Here is a 21,671-nt window from a genome sequence, read left to right as displayed (position 1 = left end):
TCTAGAACATTTTCATTAACTCAGAAAGAAACCCCATACCCATTCGTGGTCATTGTTTATTTTCTCCCAACCTCTTCTCTACCCCTCAACCTTAAATAATCACTAATCTAGTTTCTATTTCTGTTTTCCTTTTGTAGACATTTCATATAAATGGAATCATGATATGTGCAGTCTTTTGCATCTGACTTCCTTCAGTTAGCTTTTTTTTCCCAAGTTTATCTATGTTATAGCATATATCAATACATCATTCCTTTTTATTGTCAAATAATATTCCATTTTATGATTTTATGACAAATATCTATTCAAATTTTTGATGCATTCAAAAATTAGATTTTCTTTTTGTTGTTGAATAGTAAGGATTCTTTATATATTCTGGATACTAGGCCTTTATCAGATATCTGATTTGTAAATATTTTCTCCCATTCTGTAAGTTAAGAGTGTCTTTATTGCTGGTGTCTATTGAAGTACAAAAGTTTTAAATTTTGATGAAATCTAGTTATCTGATTTTTTTCCTTTTGTTGCTTGTGCTTTTGCTATCATATCTTAAGAATGCTTTGCCTTACCCAACATCATGAAGATTTACTCCCACATATATAGAAGAGTTTTGTAGTTTTACAATGAAGTCTGTGGTCCATTTTGAGTTAATTTTTCATCATAGTTTATGTACTTTTTTTGCAGGTCCATCAAACGTATTCAAGATTGTGAAGATGATTATGGAAAGAAATTTTCAACCTGTTATTATTTTCAGTTTTAGTAAGAAAGATTGTGAAGCTTATGCACTTCAAATGACCAAATTAGATTTCAACACAGGTACTGTATAATTTCAGTATTGCTTTGATGCCATGTGGAAGTGAATGTAAATATATTTCTGGTAAGACAGCAATTGTGTATTGCTGAGATTTGCAGTTCACCTCACAGTTACGGCAGTAATTCTATCACATTTGTAAAAGCTTTAAGGCTCAATTTACCATTTCTTTTCCTTTCTTCTGTCTTTTTTGGGAAGATAAGTATATATCTATATATAAAATATTTGTTCTACATGAAATCCAAAGAACCCTACTAAGAAGTATTAGACTCATGCTCATGCCTTCTTATACTTTATTGCCATAGCTCTTGGTTACTGTGGTTTTCTATCTGATTGCTTAAGGTTAGTCTCTTGGTCAGACTATCTTCTGTTATGTTTCATTCTTCTGGAAATCCAAACCAGGAAGACCTGCCCCTGTACCTAACTGTGGCATAATTTTTGAAAAAAGTAGAAAAACTGATAGCAAGTCAACTTATTATTCCCACATATTAACTGTAAATGTAACTACTTAAATATCCTAGGCAAAAATTGCTGCATGCTGAATATCAACCCAGTTGTCATTTACTTCAGCCTTTTACATATCTAATCCTATACTGCTAAGTCGATTCAGTCGTGTCCGACTCTGTGCGACCCCATAGACGGCAGGCAGCCCACCAGGCTCCCCCATCCCTGGGATTCTCCAGGCGAGAACACTGCAGTGGGTTGCTATTTCCTTCTCCAATGCATGAAAGTGAAAAGTGAAAGTGAAGTCGCTCAGTCATGTCTGACTCTTAGCAACCCCATGGACTGCAGCCTACTAGGCTCCTCCATCCATGGGATTTTCCAAGCAAGAGTACTAGAGTGGGGTGCCATTGCCTTCTTCAATCCTATACAGTGAGAAGTAAATAATATTTTCAGTCATCCAAAATCAGATTTCAGTTTTCTTGTTTTCTCTATCAAGGCGTAGAACTAATCCCATGTATTTTTAAAAATTGGCTGCACTGGATCTTCTTTCCTGCACATGGGCTTTTCTCTAGCTGTAGTGAGCAAGGGCTACTCTGTAGTTGGAGTGTGCAGGCTTCTCACTGCAGTTGCTCCTCTTGCTGTGGGTCGCAGGCTCTAGGCATTCGAGCTTCAGTAGTTGCGGCACACAGGCTTAGTTGCTCCGCAGCACGTTGGCTCTTAGTTCACTGGGTGGATTCTTAACCACTGGACCACTAGGGAAGTCCCAATCCCATGCATTTTAAAGCTAATTTTTACTTATCCATGGGTAAAAATAACATGGCAGATAACCCATATGCCCACCTAAAGCCAATATTTTTTGTCTTTCTTACTGAGTCAGTTGCTCTACTTAGAAATATTTTCTTATCACTACCAGTGCTGCATGTGCTGTTGCAGGGTTTTGTATTGATTAAGTCAACAAATATTTTTTGGCTGTTAACTTAATAGTCACTGTAAAGAAGGCAGTATAAATGGTTAAGAGTATAGGCTTTGAAATTGTTGATCTAACAGTTAATACCAGTGCTCATTATTTGCTGTCTGTCTCACTTTTCTCAATAGTGAGTAATAATAATTCCCATGTCCTGCAATTTTTTCACTTAAATATTGCATGTATATAGTTAGTGTAGTTATTGTTACTGCTTTTATAAGAAAGCACTTTTATTCATGGACTAGCTGCTACATCTGTTTTTAAAGGCAGTGAATTTTATTTAATAATTACGTGATAAATTTGATGTGCTTTTTCTTCTGTCTTAAATCCTGAGTCATTACTTTTACTCTTCATGACTCTGTTCTTTGCAGTGTGGAAATTTGGTATCACCAACTCACTTAGATGTTTATATACCGTTGAATTTTCTCTCCTAGATGAGGAAAAGAAGATGGTTGAAGAAGTTTTCAGTAATGCAATTGACTGCTTGTCTGATGAAGATAAAAAGCTCCCTCAGGTGTGTTTAATGTCATTAAGTAGAGTGTGGATATTAACAGATAGTATATATTCACTTTGTAGTTCATGGTTTTGTTACTGTGTTACATATTGCACTGTTTGCACACTTCAGTAAATATGTTGCATTGTGCACTGAAATGATACCTTAAGTTTTATTTTGAACTTCGAAGATGGTGACGGAAGGAAAGATTTGCTGCCTTGAAGAAACTTTTCTCTGAAAGCTAGCATGGTCTGGAAATTACTGCTTCTGTTCCTAATACTACAAAATTTTTAAATGCTAATTTTAAGTCAGTCAGTTTCTTAATTCATAAGGGTAGCAGACACAATAAAGTACACCTAATGAAAATCATATTTAGTGAAAAACTTGATTTCTGCTTTTCTTTGGTTAATTAAAGTGGTTTTTTCTTTTGGCTTCCCTGGTGGCTCAGATGGTAAGGAATCTGTCTGCAGTGTGGGAGACCTGGGTTCAATCCCTGGGTCGGGAAGGTCCCCTGGAGAAGGAAATGGCAACCCACTCCAGTATCCTTGCCTGGAAAATCCCATGGACAGAGGAGCTTGGCAGGCTATACAGTTCATGGGGTCCCAAAGAGTCGGACACGACTGAGCGACTTCACTTTCACTTTTCTTTTGCCTGTAAGAATTGTCTTAGGAGTTCTAAAATATACTCATGCCTCGTTGCCACTCCAGAGTTTCTGATTTAATTATCTCGTGTGCCCTGATTATTAGAATCTTTCAGAAACTCTTGTTCTAATGTGCATCCAATCCTGAGAACTAATTTTTTAGTCCAACCTAATACTGTGTGAAAGTTTTATTTTGTGAAAAGAAAAATTGGAAGGTCATACTCTACAAATGATTGCTTTGATTTGTGTGGTCTTTACAATAAGACTGCACTGCTTGTTTGTTGGTATTTAAAATAGTATTTAACTTACAGAATCTTACTGTGATTTTTCTTTCCAGCTGAGTTAATAGTATCTAAGGGCTGAGCCATGTCTTTATATATCCTTGTCATTCTAGCACACTTCTTTTCTTGGTTTTATTTTGAGAGAAGAGCTCCTTTGGATTTATTATTAGTTAGAAACATAGAATATTGATGGCAGAGACCTCTGTGAAGTGTGTTGTCTGTTTTCTTGGGGAAGGACTGCCTGACAAGTAATGCCTTTGTGGAGTGGCCAACAGCCCTTGTCTGAAAAGGGCTTGGGCATCTTGGGGCACATGTGTGTGCCCATCGCAGCCTTCACTGATGAGTCACACTGGCCCGTGAAGTCTAATTAAAAAATTTAATGGCATTGAATAGTGTTAATGAGATGGACCTCGAGAGTAATTTATTTGTTTTAAGATAAAGTACAGGTGCTAGTGGTAAAGAGCCTGCTGCCCAAGCAGGAGACATGAGAGACATAGGTTTGATCCCTGGGTTGGGAAGATCCCCCGGAGGAGAGCATGGCAACCCACTCAAGTATTCTTGCCTAGAAAATCCCATGGACAGAGAAGCCTGGTAGACTACGGTCCATGGGGTCGTGAAGGAGTTGGACACGACTTCACGACTAACAACCAAATATTTATATTAAATATGCTTTATAGTTATTTATCCCCTTTTGGTTTGAGTTGGCCAGTATTTTTTGTTTATTTTGCACAGATACGCACTTTGCCATTTAATAACCATTAATTTTTTAGGAGGAGATGAAGTGATGCTGGAAAGTTTGAATGAGGAAGCAAAACATTTATAAAGTTTATTTAAAACATATTTATATTAAAGCTGTGGCAGAGTTACATTGTGTTTTGTATTTAATAATCTGGGAATATAGGTTTGGTTTTTGCTTTTTTCTGAAAAAGTTGTATAATGTTTCTTTTAACAGGATTCTTTCTTGATTACTTACTTTGCTTTACTTGGTTAGTTTCACATTTTAAAAGTTCTTTTCCTCACATCTTTTAAAAAATATAATTTAATCCAATTGTAGGTTGAAAATGTACTTCCTCTCTTGAAACGGGGGATTGGTATTCACCATGGTGGTTTACTTCCTATTTTGAAAGAAACTATAGAAATTCTCTTTTCTGAAGGATTAATAAAGGTATGATTTTATTTTTACTATTATGCCCTAAAGTTGTGTTTTGTGGGCAGTTTGAAAATTATCAAGAACACTGTTCATAGGCAACTTTGTTTTTGTTATTGTTGTTGTTTTTAAGTAAGTTGAATGGAATGACTTGGGTGATGAACTTGATTTTTGTGTGCAGTATTACGCTTCATAAGTTTGGGACTATATGTAGAAGTCATTTGTTTCATTTTCTAGTCTTTATTGATTTGGCCGCACTGGGTCTTAGCTGCCACATGAGGGATCTTTGGCTGTGGCATGTAGGGTCTCTTAGTTGCAGCAGGTGAAGTCTTGGTTGTGGCATGTTGGATCTAGAGTCTTAGCCACTGTGCCTGCCACCAGATAAGTCCCTCTTTTCCTAGTCTTAAAGTAAGAAATGGTATCATTACTGAATACAGTGTAGAATTTTCCAGGTGTTATTTAATGATCACACCTAGAGTTGATTCTGTAAGTGAACTCCTTTCTTTATACAGATTAAAAGGACTAGTTTAGAGAAAACAAGGAGAGTTGCCAGTTAGACTTGTCAAAGAGCTATTTAGGATGTTCTCATTCAAATTGAAGAGAGTGTAACTTAATTTTTAATATTATGTCAATACCTGTACCCAGTAACAGACTATTGAAAATGGAAAACAACTCCAAAATGTTGTCATAAACCTTTATATGACTCAAATTATTTTATGTTTAAAACTCAAATTAGAGATTTGTCATGAGAACTTTAGTACTAAATAGGATATTTAAAAGAAATTTATTCACCCTAAAAAGACCATACTTGAAGTATTTTAGATAAAGAATTGGTCACTATTTATAACTGGGTCCTGGTAAGGACCTGTTGATGTTCTTACATAGATTGCATATTTTGTTTAGGTCCATTTTAAGAAATCTTTTAAGTATAGTGTAGAAGTCAAATCGAGTAACTGTACATAAAGTAAAACATTAAAGACCCCCATTGCCCTTCACTTCCCAGAAATATCTACTAGGATACATAGAAATAATACTTGATTTAATTTTTATACAAAAGTGATTATATTACCTATATTATTCAATTTTGTCATATGCATTGCTTTTCATTCATTTTAATAATTGAATAGCATTCTGTTGAGTTGATGACATAAAGTTTTTTTTTTTTATCTCGTTAGCTATTGATGACAGTTTAGATTATTTAATAGTACTTCAGTGACTTAATTTGTACACATACCTTAATTTCTACACATACCTTTGTGTGCTTTCTGTTGGTAAAGTCTTAAATGTGAACTGAAAGTGCCGCCAATTTTGAAAGGTGTCTCTAAAACCACTGAATCATCAAGGAAGAAGCCAGGAAATCTTAATATGCTTAGGAAAATATTGTACAGCCTAATAATGCCTTGTCCATTAGGCTGGTAATAGTCTCTCCAAGTTACCACCTCTGGAATTAAAGAAAGACTGTTTTCCCTGAATTAAAAATTTTGGGGGTGGGGGTGTAAGGTACATTAAATATAATATAAATTTATAGTAATATATATAATTATATGTAAATTTAATAATTTGAGTATAAAATACTAAAATATACCTGGAGTAGCATGTCTTATTTTTGTATCATTTCATTAGCAACTAATGGAGAAGGAAACAACAACCCACTCCAATATTCTTGCCTGGAGAATTTCATGGACAGAGGAGCCTGGCGGGCTATAGTCCGTGGAGTTGCAAAGAGTTGGACACAACTGAGCAACTCACACACACACACACACACACACACAAGCAACTAATTTTAAAAATTAATGATTTATTTATACTTGAATATGAGACTAGTTTTTCAAGTTTAAAATATGTGTTTAATTGTATAATTATTCATTCATTTAGGCCTTATTTGCCACTGAGACTTTTGCTATGGGGATTAACATGCCAGCTAGAACTGTTTTATTTACAAATGCCCGAAAATTTGATGGGAAGGATTTCCGATGGGTAAGTAAAATAATTCATATATTGAAGTAACTTGAAGGTGTTCAAAATCACCTAAGATGATTTTGGCTCACATAGCCTTTGAGATTTTCAGTTCTAAATACTTAAGAATTTGTATGTGAGCTAATAATTCATTAAGATTAAGTTTTCAAATTCATTCTATCACTGTTTTTTAGTCAAAAATTACTTTTGGTGAAAGAGTTTGGTGATAAGTGTACAAATGAGCCATGACTGTTGTAATGCATTTTAAATATATCTAGAATTTTTATTTCTTAAAGTTTGTTATTTAAAACACCTCTGCTATAGTAGATACAATTGTAGCTCACTGTTTGCACAAATGTCTTTTCTAAAGCAAAAGTTGGGATCATGAGTGAAATGGTGAATCTGAGTAAAAAATAAATCCTTAATTCAGAGGCAAGTAACCCCTTCTTACTAAACCTAAACTATGGGCTTAGAACTATGGTAAATGCTGAGGATGTTAAATTTAACACAAAACCAAACCAATTTCTACTGTGAAGTGACGTAGTGCAGGTGAAAGTTATTTCGTGGACCTTGAGAAGTACATACAGGAAGAATAAAACACAAGAAAACAGTCACTTGTATATAAGGGGTCAGGAAAGATTTCATAAAGAAGGCAATCCTAAAACTGAGCAACAAACAGCAGATGGGTATTTCCCAGGCAGTCAGTGGAGCATCACAAGAGTGAAAAGCAGGTGGAGGAAGAGAGATTTCTAGTTTTGAATATTTAATGCAAACCAAAAATTCATATAATGTGGCATTTGGAGCAAATTATTAGCTATTCCTTTAGTTCTTAATGATTTTTTTCTGCTTAAAGAAATATCTGGCAGTAGTTGCTAATCACCAGTACACTGAAAAATCTCTTGGTAGATTTCTAAAGGCAAAGCATTTTTCTTGATTTGTTTTGAAGTGTGTTGGATGCTAAACAGAAGAGAAATGTAAGTATACGGAGTCAGTACCATTTCTTTTTAGAAATTTTTACATAGCGTTCAAAAGCTTTATGTAACTTGTGACTTTTTAAACTGAAAGAAGACTAATTCATGTAGAATACAATTTTTAATGGTAAAGTGGATAAAGTCTTCCATGTTTTATATTTTAAGTTACTATACATTTTTAAATTCTTCATAATTTATCGGTTTAAAAGTAGTTAGTTCTTTGAATAAAATTAATGCTACAAGAAAATAAATAAGTCTTTTGTTACTTTACATACTCCTTGGCCTCCATTGGACCCCAGAGAAGGATATGGAGTCATGAGGGTAGTTGAATTTTAAAAAGGGACTTTTTCTTGATGATTCAGGAACATAATTATAAAATCTAAAGAGCATAATTTTAGATTATGTAATGCCCTTTAGCCCTGTTGAGATTTATCAGACTGCCATTTTGAAGTGTTCTTTTCTAATCTTAAGGTTGGTCTCAAGTTGTTAGGTTTGTTTCTACTGCTATCAGTAATATGCCTTCTAGTAGTATAGTAGTTCATAACCCTTCCTGAGCCAAACATTTTTTGAAAGTCTGGAAATGCTGCACCCTTTGCACAGGAGAAGAGTATGTGTGCTTACAGATAAAACTGCCCGGTGTTCAGTTGGTTCAGTTTTACCCTGGCAGACTGTGTGTGGGAGACTTACTAACCTTTCTCCTTTAGGTAGTTCTTAGTGATGAATGGCCTCTTTTGGATGCCAGGGATATACCCTGAGAAAATAGAAATTGTGCTTTATGTGTGTGTTAATTTTTATATTAATCCCATTTGGAAATTAAGAACATTTATGATCAAGTCAGAATTGATACTTAGTAGATTTGGGGTCATTGTTTGCTTTCTTAAACTTTGCTGTTTTCCAGAATATCTAGCTTAAAGATATTTTTTGCACCAGTTAATTAACCAGTATTTCCTTACAGCCATTTGATCATTACGGAGCTAAAATTTTGCAACATTATTAAGTATTGCTTTTTTGTCTTTGTACATAAATCTTTCCTAAAAGTTCATGTTTTTAATCTTGTTTCTTTTCTTCAAATGTATAGCTTGTGCTTGTGTATTTTATGATAAGACAAATCTTAAGAATATGTTTTTTAGCAGATTTTCTCCTAAACTTTGATTATTTTCATTCAGATTTCCTCTGGTGAATATATTCAGATGTCTGGTCGTGCTGGAAGGAGGGGAATGGATGATAGAGGAATTGTAATTCTTATGGTAGATGAAAAGATGAGCCCAACGATTGGAAAACAACTACTTAAGGTAACAAAAGTTCGTCTAGTCAAGGCTATGGTTTTTCCTGTGGTCATGTATGGATGTGAGAGTTGGACTGTGAAGAAGGCTGAGCGCCGAAGAATTGATGCTTTTGAACTGTGGTGTTGGAGAAGGCTCTTGAGAGTCCCTTGGACTGCAAGGACATCCAACCAGTCCATTCTGAAGGAGATCAGCCCTGGGATTTCTTTGGAAAGAATGATGCTAAAGCTGAAACTCCAGTACTTTGGCCACCTCATGTGAAGAGCTGACTCACATTGGAAAAGACTGATGCTGGGAGAGATTGGGGGCAGGAGGAGAAGGGGACGACAGAGGATGAGATGGCTGGATGGCATCACCGACTCGATGGACATGAGTCTGAGTGAACTCTGGGAGTTGGTGATGGACAGGGAGGCCTGGCATGCTGCAATTCATGGGGTCGCAAAAAGTCGGACACGACTGAGCGACTGAACTGAACTGATGCAGGATTTGTCGTTCCGTGATAGGCTTATTTCATTTAGCATAATGTTCTTAGAGTTCATCTGTGTTGTTGCATATTGCAGAATTTTCTTCCTTAAGTCTGAATAGTATTCTGTTAGGTGTATTTAATGACTGTATATATTTTACAGTCATCCTTGGTATTCTCAGGGGATTGGTTTTAAGGACCCCCCCCCCCATAGCAGAATACCAAAATCCAAGGATGTTCATGTCTCTTATAAATGTCATAGTATTTGCATATACCCTGTATACATCTTTTTCTTTAAATCATCTCTAGGTTTTAGTATGGAATACAGTGTTAATGTTATTTAAATAGCTGTAAATACAATGTAAATAGTTGTTGGTGCTGCATGGCACATTCAAGTATTACTTTTTGTAACTTTCTGCAATTTTTTTCCCAAGTATTTTCAATCCACAGTTGATTGACTCCTCAGATAGGGAACCTGAGGATACTGAGAGCAGGCTGTATAGCCATATTTTTTAGTATCCAAATTAGAATACTGTAATAGTGAAATAAGGGAGTATTAATGATTATGCCAATATATCATGTGTAAGTTGGGGTTATCCTGGGGTCACTGGATGCAGTGTTACAATGCTGCTCCTGCTAAGGCGCTTCAGTTGTGTCTGACTCTGGGACCCCATAGACAGCAGCCCACCAGGCTCCCCCGTCCCTGGGATTCTCCAGGCAAGAACACTGGAGTGGGTTGCCATTTCCTTCTCCAGTGCATGAAAGGGAAACGTGAAAGTGAAGTTGCTTAGTTGTGTCCGACTCTTAGCGACCCCATGGACTGCAGGCCTACCGGGCTCCTCTGTCCATGGGATTTTCCTGGCAAGAGTACTGGAGTGGTTTGCTATTGCCTTCTCTGGTTACAATGCTATGTTGAGTTTAATGTGATGGAGAATTCAGATAGGTGTATTCTGTAACAGCTGGAATATAAAAGAAGAGCTTGAGGTTGGAAATAATCTCTTATAATATTGAAGCATCAAATTTCTTAAAGGTAGTAAGAGTAGAAAAGAAAAAGAATAATAAAAAGTTGGGCTGTTTGCAAAATTACAAAGTAGATGGAAGTTGACTTTCATTCCTCTTTCTGAATAATGTGGTTTTCATATAATTCCACATTTCCCTTTGGCTCTATTTTCTAGGAAAGTGGATACAAGTTAAGGTTTTTAGGGACTTACTAACCCCCTACGGTAAATGGCTCTTGATTTTTCAGGAATTAAGGAATATGATCATTTGAGACTGTTGAAAGTTCTACTCCTTGTCATAAAATCCTGTATGCGTATATTTATAATTCTGAATGCAATAAGGCTGGCTTATGGATTGCAGTTTAAAAGTTCCCGAATACCTTAAGAGTATTTGCATATTTTGCTATGCCATTTAGGGATATGAATGTTTTGTGACACTTCTAAGTATTCTAGCATGTGTCTTCAAGAAGTTGGTCATTTCTCCTATACAACTACATAATCATTTTCAATCTTAGAAAGTATTTGCATTTAGAAAATAATATTCCTGAAGAAACATTGTAAGAAAGGTTTAGATCTGTAGAAAGTATTTTGGATATAAACCATATTGCAAATTAAGGTCACACTATTTTGTGATAAATGTTTTATTTTGCCTGGCCCTTCTTTGGTAATAGCTTCAGTTAGGGAGAGAAAGAGGAATTGTCAAAGTGTGGATAATGACCTATAAATTTGGGGGAAATACTAGAAAGTTTTATGTCATTCTAGGAAACTGAGAGTTTCAAGATAGCTCATTTTTATCCGAAATAAATTTAGTATGCTCTGTCAGCATAGGCTAGGCTATGCTACTATAACAAACCTAAATCTCAGTAACTTAAAGGTTTGTTTCTCTTAACCTGTCCATCGCAGGTTTACAAAGGAGACTCAGCTTATTATTGGTTATGGATTCAAGCTGATAGAGAAACCACTGTTTTGAATATTAGCAGTCACTGTGCCAGGAGGGAAAATACAGCTTTTCACACCATCAATTAAATATTTGGCCAGAAAGTGATGTATCACTACACTCGATTTGCCCTCCACACTGAGGGCAAAATGTGTAATCCTGTCAAGTGCCTAGAAGGCAGACAGCTAAATGTATTTGGCCAGTAGTATATTAACTAATACTGTCTTATTTAGTTATTTTTACCCCCCTTCACTTTCCCAAAAAGCTACTCTTTAACAACTTTGTATGGGTCATTTAAAAGAAGGAACTGAGTATGTTTCTATAGTATTCTTTAATGTAGACTAAATTATTAAGCAGTTTGAAGTTAAAATGTTTGTGTGAATTTATTTGAAAAACCTATAGCATTAACATGTTTTTTTCTCTCTTAGGGCTCAGCTGATCCTCTAAATAGTGCTTTCCATTTGACGTACAACATGGTTTTGAACTTACTACGAGTAGAAGAAATTAATCCTGAGTACATGTTGGAAAAATCCTTCTACCAGTTTCAGCATTATAGAGCAATTCCAGGAGTAGTAGAGAGTAAGTATAAAATTACTGTAATAGCTTTATTTAGCTAGGGGAGACTAAATAGCAAGGTTGATGTGTTGTTGACTGCTTTGGCCCTTGGTATTTTTCTGGTAAGCCAAGAATTGGTCCTTACATAAAAGTACAGTAATGTTCCACCTGGAAAATTTTGAAATGAAAGTAAGAAAACCCTGTCAGAACATGATGCTGGTGCTAATTCAAATGTGGTATACTTTATTATTACAGACATATCACATGGTAACTCATTTGTGAATAATGATATCAAAAAATTAAGATAATGCTTTCTAAAGTCCAAAAGTAAGTGCTCTGTGGGTAATTATGTTCAAGCACAGTTCTGTGTTGAGTATTCTGTGTTGAGTGTTGATCCTTATTTTAGAAGATATGGCTGATCATCATTTAGAGCTGATTAAAATCTAAAATAGAAGAAAGATTTAAAATGCTGGTTTGGGTAAATCTTGTAAAAATAATGCATAGTCATAAAGAAAAAAACACAAATTATGTAAAAGATACAAAGGCAATTGAAGCTCAGTTGTGATCTCACAGTCAGCCACACACAGCCAACTGTTAACACTTTGGGTTCTCCCTTTTTTTTTCAAACATATTTTTCATACTCTTTTTTAAAGTCAGATTTAACAATGCCTTGGTAATAACAGCAATGCTATTTATAATATCAATTGTTAAACATTTACCATATGCCTAGCATTTTGTTAAATGCTTTACATTCACTGACTCACTCATTCTGGCTTTTAAAAGTTAATTTCAAGTATCCTTTGAAAGTGTAGTTTTTAATGACTACATAATTTCACTTTGTAAATGTCCTGTGAGTTATTTAATAGGCAACAATACCTTTTCATCAAAAGTAGGTAGGACACTACCACTCAATTTTCATGTAGCTAAAAAGTAGACAAAAGTATAATAATGTGCCTTAAAAAAGTGAAGAAGACTCTGAACATTCAACTAAGTTAAATTCACATTTTTTTTTTTACCCTTGCCTAGATGAGAGATCATAACTCCTCTTAATTTCTTACATCTTAATTAAGAGCAGCTTCTTCATTACAAACTATAGCTCTGGAACAAGCTTTGACATCATTTTACAGCTATAAAAGAAATAAGGCATAAGAGAAGTTATCAGTATATTAGGTTACACATTTGATTGGTGACAGTTTGAGATTAGAATCTTGGTCCTGTTCCTAACTAAGCCATGCTGTTTTTATTAAAGCATAGATTGTCCCTTTTTGATTATAAGAGTAGATGTTGTAACTTACCTCAGAGAAGGCAATGGCAACCCACTCCAGTACTCTTGCCTGGAAAATCCCATGGATGGAAGAGCCTGGTGGGCTGCCGTCTATGGGGTCACACAGAGTCGGACACGACTGAAGCGACTTAGCAGCAGCAGTAGCAGTAACTTACCTGCCAAACATGGATGAAAAAACACTTGAGCTGACTTATTTTAAGAATTGTCTGTGTGTGTTGCTCGATCGTGTCCAACTCTTTGTGACCCTATGGACAATATAGCCCACGAGGCTCCTCTGTTCATGGGATTCTCCAGGCAAGAATACTGGAGTGGGTTGCCATTTCCTTTTCTAGCAGATCTTCCCAACCCAGGGATCGAACTTGGGTCTCCTGCATTGCAGGCAGATTCTTTACCATCTGAGCCACCAGGGAAGCCCTTTCTTAAATTTCCAGAAGCAAAGCCATTGACTGAATCTTTAAAACACATCATATAAAATTAATCACAAATATATAATTTTAGATCACTTTACATTTTATTGGGTTGGCCAGAAAGTTTGTTCAGTTTTCCATGAGACATTGCAGGAAAACTCAAATGAACTTTTTAGCCAATATTTTCTTGTTAAGTATTTAATACAGTTTGTCTTGATAATAAGCCACAGCCTTAGCAAGGAGAAAGGATGATTCTTGTATCAAAGAATTGTGATTTTAAAGGAGCTATAAATCTGCCTTCATGCAAAAAATAATATGTGATAATAGAATTAAAAAATCAACAGAATTTAAGTACAGCGTGGATTTGGGTTTAAATTAAGGAGGTATTGAAATTAGATTGATACTGAAGAAGGAAAGTCATTAATTTTACTTTAGTTTATAGAAATTTCACATGGCTGTTGTTGAATCAAGTATGTAGTTACAAGCCACCTTAAATATTTTCACTAAAAAGAATGAAACTTTAAAATACTCCTCCAAAGCAGTTGCCACTATCATTCATGATTAAGATAATTATGCATACACATACAGCCAGAAAGACTGAATAACCAAAAGAAATAGGGTGTACCTTGATGCACTTACTTTTGCTTTTTTCCCTTCTTTATAAAAATAGTGTATTTGAACAGTTATTAAATTACTTAAAAAAAATTGAAATATAGTTGATTTATATAATATTGTGTTAGTTTTAGGTGTACAGCAAAGTGATTTGGTTATACACACATGTATTTGTATAAATCTATATTCTTTTTTAAAAAATTCTTTTCCATTATAGTTTATTACAGGTTACTGAATATAGTTCCCTGTGCTATATAGTAAAACTCTGTTGTTTATTTTTTATATGGTAGTGTGCCTCTGTTAATCCCTTGCTCCCAATTTTTCCCTCCCCAACCCTTGCTATTTGGTAAAGTTTGGTAAATTACTTTCTAAACTTTACCTTCTATTATTCTTTTGTAATTCCATAGGAAATATCCCAGATATAGTAGAGGACAGTGGCAGAATTCTCCAAGTATTTTCTCAATTATGTTGGTGGAAACGTAATTGTGGTTTTGCTTTGTTGAACTTTGCTGTTTGGTATTGGAATACATTCTTAAATAAATGTGGTTATTTATATTCCTAAATATTCAGATTTAATTTTAACCTTTTTGTTTATTCATTAATAGATAATGTTATGGTTAAATAGCAAGAGCTGTGGAGTTAGACCTGGGTTTAAATCCAGACTGCCTCAGCCTTGATGTTGTGTTGTGCTTAGTCACTTAGTTGTGTCTGACTCTTGTGACCCATGGACTGTAGCCCACCAGGCTCCTCAGTTCATGGGAGTCTCCAGGCAAGAATACTGGACTGGGTTGCCATTTCCTTCTCCAGGGGATCTTCCTGACCCAGGAATCGAACCTAGGTCTCCTGCTTTGCAGGCAGACTCTTTACCAATTGAGCTACCAGCCTTAGTTTGCTTTTTTATGCAATTAGAATAATACCTAGTTCATTCAACTCATGAAAATTAAATAAGATCATTTATGTTAAATGCTCAGTAAATGCCTATTTTATTAGTGTTAGTAATGCCATAGATCAGTAAAGCCATTTAAACCTTTCATAAAATTTCCTCAGTACTGGGGGTAGCATTTCATTTCTCCATCTCTCACAGCTCCATCTATTGCACATTTTATATGATACAAATATATATTTTTGGAACCACCATCTCTCTCCCTCAAAAGGGGAAAATTGGTTGGAAATTGTCCTAAGAGTTATGGGCATATCTCACATGCTGTTTCCTAAGATACTGAGGCTTTCTTATGGGAGTACACTGCAGGGAAACCAGCTTATACCAAGATTCCTCTACTTTTTGATTGGCTAGAAAGAGATAGTGTCCTTAATTCGGGAAAAAGCAGGCTGCACCTAAATTAACTTCCTAGAGTGATATGTAGCAGTAGTTAGAGTCCTATGTACAAAACACATGTGATTTCTTAAAATGTCTCTCCAACTTTTGATTCCTTAGTTAAGTAGTCTGAGAACAGAAATGCTTTGGAGTGGAGGATGGGGGCCTCAGGCAGTCTTTGTGTGTGTCATCTTTCCATAAACAACCCCTGTTAGTGCTTATTTAGTATTCTACTGGTACCTGCAATGTTACTTTGTAACTTTTGGTAGGGCAGCAAGATTAGCATCTCAGTGTATAGTTTTCCTTCTCATAGAACCTCTTATTGACTTCAGCCCACCAATTTTTTTAAATCATATCTTTTTCTGATTATGTTTACTGCTGTAACATGTGTTAAGAATAGCCTTCTATTCTCAAGTGAAAGGAACATGATTCTTGTAAGAAGTAGGGCAGTTCATTAAAAATAACCAGGATGATGCAGTATGCCTCAGAGGGTGTCAAAGACCAGAAGTTAGAGGTCGAAAGAAAAAAGAAAAGAAAAAAGAAAAGTAAAAAAAAATCCAAAGAGCATGTCTCAATACTTATGTAGACTTTTGCAGCATCTTGACTCTGGTATCACTAAAAATAAGCAATTAATAAAAATAAATAGGCTTAGAGGAGGAGGAAGTAGTCTTCAAACTCTGGGTCTTCTTACACATCTAGTCTCCAGCCCACTTTATAAATGTCTAAATGTGTTTTTCTTAAATTGTGGTGCTCGAAGGTAAATCGTATATTCTGCGTGGGGTCTGGCCAGGGACAATAGAAATGTTGTTACTGCTCTTTTTGATTTTTCTAAGAAAGAAGTCCAGTGCAAGAAGAACGATAGAGAAGAGTGTTGACCCAGGGATTAATTTTTGGCTATGCTGCGTCTGTTGCTACTCAGACTTGTTCTTTAGTTGTGGCAAGCAGGGGCTCCTCTTTGGTTGTGGTGCATGGGCTCTCATTGCTGTGGCTTCTCTTGTTGCAGAGATGGGCTCTAGGTGCATGGCTTCAGTAGTTGTGGCATGTGAGCTCAGTAGCTGTGGCTCGCAGGCTTTAGGGCACAGGCTCAGTAGTTGTAGTGTATGTCATTAGTTGCTCTGCTGTATGTGGGATCTTCCTGGACCAGGGATCGAACCCGTGTCTTGTGCATTGGTAGGCGGATTCTTCACCACTTAACCACCAGGGAAGCCCCTGTGTCAGTTGACTTTTAACAAGTGCTGCTAGGACAGTAGGATAGCCACATGCAGTAAAGTGAATTTGGACCCCTACTCCACACCATAACTGAAAATGGATGGAAGTCTTGAATAGCTGAAACCTTAAAACTTTTGAAGAAAATATACGTATAAATCCTTATAAACTTCTGTTTCCCAGTGGATTCTTACATAAGACACCAGAAGTACAAACAACAAAAGAAAAATTGAATAAATAGGATTTTGTCTAAATTTTGAAACATTTGCACTTCAGCATACACCAGCAGTAATAGAAAGAAAACCCAAGAAGTAGAAGAAAATACTTGCAAATCATGCATCTGATAAGAGTCTGGTATGTAGAATATATAAAGAGCACTTAGAACTCAGCAACAAAAAGCAAATAATCTAATTTTCAAATGGACAAAAGATTTGAATAGACATTACTCCAATAAAAACACATAAGTACATGTAAAGATGCTCAACATTATTAGTCATTAAGGAAATGCATATAATAACCACATTGAGATACCACTTCACACTCACTAGGATGGGTTTTTTGTTGTTGTTTTTTTAAGTAATTGACAAAATGGTGTGATCACTGTAGAAAATAGTTTAGCACTGGTTCGATCCCTGGGTTGAGAAGATCCCCTGGAGGAGGGCATGGCAACCCACTCCAGTATTCTTGCCTAGAGAATTCCCACGGACAGAGGAACCTGGTGGGGTCACAAGGAATCAGACACGACTGAACAACTAAGCACAGCAGAGCAAGTTAAGTATAGAATTACCATAAGACCCAGTGGTGCCATCTACTCACGGGTATACATAAGCAAAAGAGTTGGAAATATGTTCAAACAAAAATTGGTGTGTGGAAGTTTATAGGAACATTACAGCCAAAAGGTAGAAATAGTCCAAATGCCCATCAACTGTGAAACAAAATGGTATACCCATACAGAGTGATGCTATTTCACCATTAAAGAGTGAAGTACTGATACATGCTACAACATGGATGATCTTTGAGAAAAGAAAGTGAAAGTGAAGTCGCTCAGTCGTGTCTGACTCTTTGCAACCCCCATGGACTGTAGCCTACAGGCTTCTCCATCCATGGGATTTTCCAGGCAAGAGTACTCGAGTAGATTGCTGTTTCCTTCTCCAGGGCATCTTCCCGACCCAGGGATTGAACCCAGCTCTCCCGCATTGTAGGCAGATGCATAACTGTCTAAGCCACCAGGGAAGTCAGATCTTTGAGAACATTATGCTAAGTTACGGAAGCCAAAGACAGAAGCCACACGATGTATGATTCCTTATATATAGAATATCTGGCCTAGGTAAATTCATGCAAACAGAAAGGTTGCTGGGGTCTAGGGGAAGGAGAGAATGAGTGTTTGCTAAAAGGGTATGGAATTTTCTTTTGGGGTAGTGAAAATATTCTAAAACTACTTGACAGTGATGGTTTCATATATTGTGAGTGACATACATGTCATTAATGGTAAATTGTATGTTATGTGTGTTTTATGCCAATAAAAATACTGTTTGTTCACAGTGGAAATGAGCAAGGAAGGTGGGGCTGCACTAGGTGAAAGATGGCATCATAGATGTTTAGATTAACTAAAAGAACAATTGCTGAAAGGCTAGTGTTTTAGCCACTGACTGAGTAGAGATAACTAGTTAAATTTGTTGTCTTCTGTTTTAGAGACGTAGTACCAGGTGATGGTGGAAGCCTAATGAAATTAGCAAAATGGATTTTTTGCAGAGTCAAAGCGCCATATTAAAAGATCCAAAATAGTGCTATTCAATATAACTTTCTGTGGAAATATTCTGTGCTATTCAAGTAGAGAAGTCAACACCCACATATAACTGTTGAGCATTCTAAATGGTACCAGTGCGACTGAAGGACTATTAAAGAGAAGGGAGAAACTAGGCAGCATGCTTTATGGGTGTTTCTGTATCTTTTCCTTAAAGCTTTTAATCTGTGCAATATGTAGTAGTACAGTCCCTACAATTATAGTAGTCAAAGATGTATCCTTGGTATAATCTACATAAGATGTATTTTTTGATACTGTATATGTGTTTTATTTATAGAGGTAAAGAACTCAGAAGAACAGTATAATAAAATAGTAATACCAAATGAAGAAAGTGTGGTCATCTACTACAAGATTAGACAGCAGCTTGCCAAATTGGGTAAAGAAATTGAAGAATACATTCACAAACCAAAATATTGCTTACCCTTTCTACAGCCAGGTCGTTTGGTAAAGGTATGTCATTTTTATTATAGAATTTTCAATATTTAGTATTTTTTAGATAAAGTAAAGTAGGTAGATGCTTCCTGCTACAGTAGTTGATCTGTATTAATTTTATTGTTTAACCTGTTTCACATGATACTGATTAAGGAAGGAGGGGTCATTTGAAGGCCTTTTAATCTCTACTGGTTTTCATTTGGGGGAGTATAAACTGAAGTAGACAGTTTGGGAATTAATATGAAATATTTCTAGTTAAGAAATGCTGTTCAAGAATAAGGCAGTTTTAAGACCTGGATGAATTCATTAGTTATCAAAGATTTCACATATATTCCAAACAAATATAAGATACCACTTTTTCAGTTTTTTGCCAACTGAAAGATTCCTGTTGCTTCCTGGAAAGCCTGTGAAATTTGGCAGTGATTTCTTTCTGTAGTGTCAGTGTCTTTTTTTTTTTTTTTTAATTTAACAGGGGTCTTTAAAAAAAATTCTATCAGGAAAACTGAGAATGTTTTATTAGCTATAATGTGGGCATGACATCTAAATTGCCTTTTAACATAAACACTCCTTTTGTACTTGCTTTACTTTCTTTTCAGGTGAAGAATGAAGGAGATGATTTTGGTTGGGGTGTAGTGGTGAATTTCTCAAAGAAATCAAATGTTAAGGTAAACTGTTGTCCTGAAAGTAGAATTGTATATAAATTTTTAGTGAAATGTTTTTTCAGGGTCAGAAAATCAATCAGATTAAAAATAGCATTACCTTAAGAGAAGCTATAATAAAGTCTATATAAAGTCTATATAAGGAATTAATTTTTCAATTAATCATAGATTTTATCCTTAAAGTGATATGGTTATCTTCCTAACACTACCACAAATTTTAATTTCATGACTGTTTTACATTTTTTCTCTGAGTTCACCAGTCCTTTTTTATACATTTCCTATAAATTGAATATTAGAAAAAATTAGCATCTGACACTGAAAATTAGAATTTCGATTTGGGTATATATCAGAGACTAAAAAGCAAGACCTTAGGAAAGCTGGTCAATTTTAATTATTCTCTTTAATACATATGAAGGCAATAATAAAGTTGATTTTGGTCATTATTTATTTAAATACTTTGAAAATGTCACTTACACATAAAATCAAGGATAATTTTAATAATGTTAGAAGAATAATCACCTCAATTAAATCAGCCTTCCTGTCTATTATATTTTCTTTACTAGTTATAGGCACCGACTAAACAGGTGCCAGTAAGTGACCTCAGGCAAGACAGTTTGTATCTCCATGCCTATTTTTCCTTATTTTTAGAATGAAAGGTTTGCATAAGGTGACATTTACAGTGTTTTAAGGTTGAGCATTTCAAGAGTTTGTTATCATTAACTTATTAATCCCACCTTTGTGTAAAGGTAATTGAGAATTAAGTTTTGGAATTGAAAGTTAGTTCTGAAATATGTAAAGGGAATTTGAGATACTGATGCCATTTATTGTGGAGAAATAAAATTCCTAGTTTTGTGGTAGGTGTTCTGATTAATGGTCTATAGTTAATCCTACTGAATAGCTTCTTAAGGATATTTAGTTTACTAGTACCATCTTCATAGATTACTTTCATTAGCAATTATTAATTTACAAAAATTTTTTTCAAAGTATTGTCATACTCATCGTCTCATTTTATTCTAATTTATGAAGCATTCATTGACTACAGACACAGAATCCCTATACTTACTTATTTGGTGAACATAGCAAATAGTGAAAATAACATGGCAATATATGAAATAACTTCAGTAAAGACAGAAACAGAGTGCATTTAGAGCAGGAGGAGGAAGATATTTTGGGTGAGCTGTTTGAGATGGCACCTGAGGAGGAAGAGAATTTTTGAAGTTTTAAACAGAACCTTAAACACTGAGTAGAATATCATTTCATGGATATTCACTGGTGGAAGTAGTATGCAGCAGGGGCAGAAAACTTCAGATTAAGGGAAGGAGAAAAATCAAAGTATTGAGATTAATCACCAGAAGTACTTAAAATACAGATTTTAAGTATGTTGGGTCTGGATTTAAACATTTGAAGGCAGTAGCAGGGCATTGAAGGTTAATTGGTTGATTGATTTGCTTGGCTTTTTTTTTTCTTTCAGTTTTATTGAGATAGTTTATATATAGCATTATATAAATTTAAGGTGTACAACATAATGATTTGACTTACATACATCATGAAATGATTATCACAATACATTAAGTGAACACCCATCATCGCATGTTGAAACATTAAAAAAATTTTTAAACTTTTCCATGTGATGAGAATTCTTAGGATTTACTCTCAACTTTCATTTATAACCTATAGCACTGTTTATTATATATATCATGTTGTACATTATGTCCCTAATATTTATCTTACAACTATAAGTTTGTATTTTTTTATTACTGTCATCTCATTCCTCCTTCCCTCAACCTTGCCTCTGATAACCCAAAATCTGATTTCTTTCTCTGTGAGTTTGTTTTTGAAGCATAATTAACCCACAACACTATTAGTTCCTGTTACACAACATGATATATTTCTATACATTTCAAAGTGTTCACCTTGATACTTTTAGTTGTCACCATGAAAAGATATAGGCTGTATTGCCCACACTGTACAGTTCATGCCTATGAGTTATTTATTTTATAACTGAAAATTTGTA

At 35.2% G+C, this 21,671-nt stretch overlaps 1 protein-coding gene across 1 annotated transcript in view; it reads left to right on the top strand.

Moving 5' to 3' along the window:
* Positions 1–21,671, top strand: part of MTREX (Mtr4 exosome RNA helicase) — a 97,096-nt gene that overhangs the window by 32,822 nt on the left and 42,603 nt on the right. Inside the window, exons 11-18 of the mRNA XM_019982740.2 lie at positions 679–810; positions 2,648–2,727; positions 4,682–4,792; positions 6,650–6,751; positions 8,868–8,993; positions 11,811–11,961; positions 18,844–19,016; positions 19,595–19,663. Coding sequence (XP_019838299.2) covers positions 679–810; positions 2,648–2,727; positions 4,682–4,792; positions 6,650–6,751; positions 8,868–8,993; positions 11,811–11,961; positions 18,844–19,016; positions 19,595–19,663 — 944 coding nt within the window. The remainder of the gene's footprint in view (positions 1–678; positions 811–2,647; positions 2,728–4,681; positions 4,793–6,649; positions 6,752–8,867; positions 8,994–11,810; positions 11,962–18,843; positions 19,017–19,594; positions 19,664–21,671) is intronic.

This window comes from Bos indicus, chromosome 20, assembly GCF_029378745.1.
Source record: "Bos indicus isolate NIAB-ARS_2022 breed Sahiwal x Tharparkar chromosome 20, NIAB-ARS_B.indTharparkar_mat_pri_1.0, whole genome shotgun sequence".
NCBI classification, from domain to species: domain Eukaryota; kingdom Metazoa; phylum Chordata; class Mammalia; order Artiodactyla; family Bovidae; genus Bos; species Bos indicus.
The sequence above is the reverse complement of the archived record's forward strand: the minus strand, read 5'-3'. Positions and strand labels throughout refer to the sequence as shown.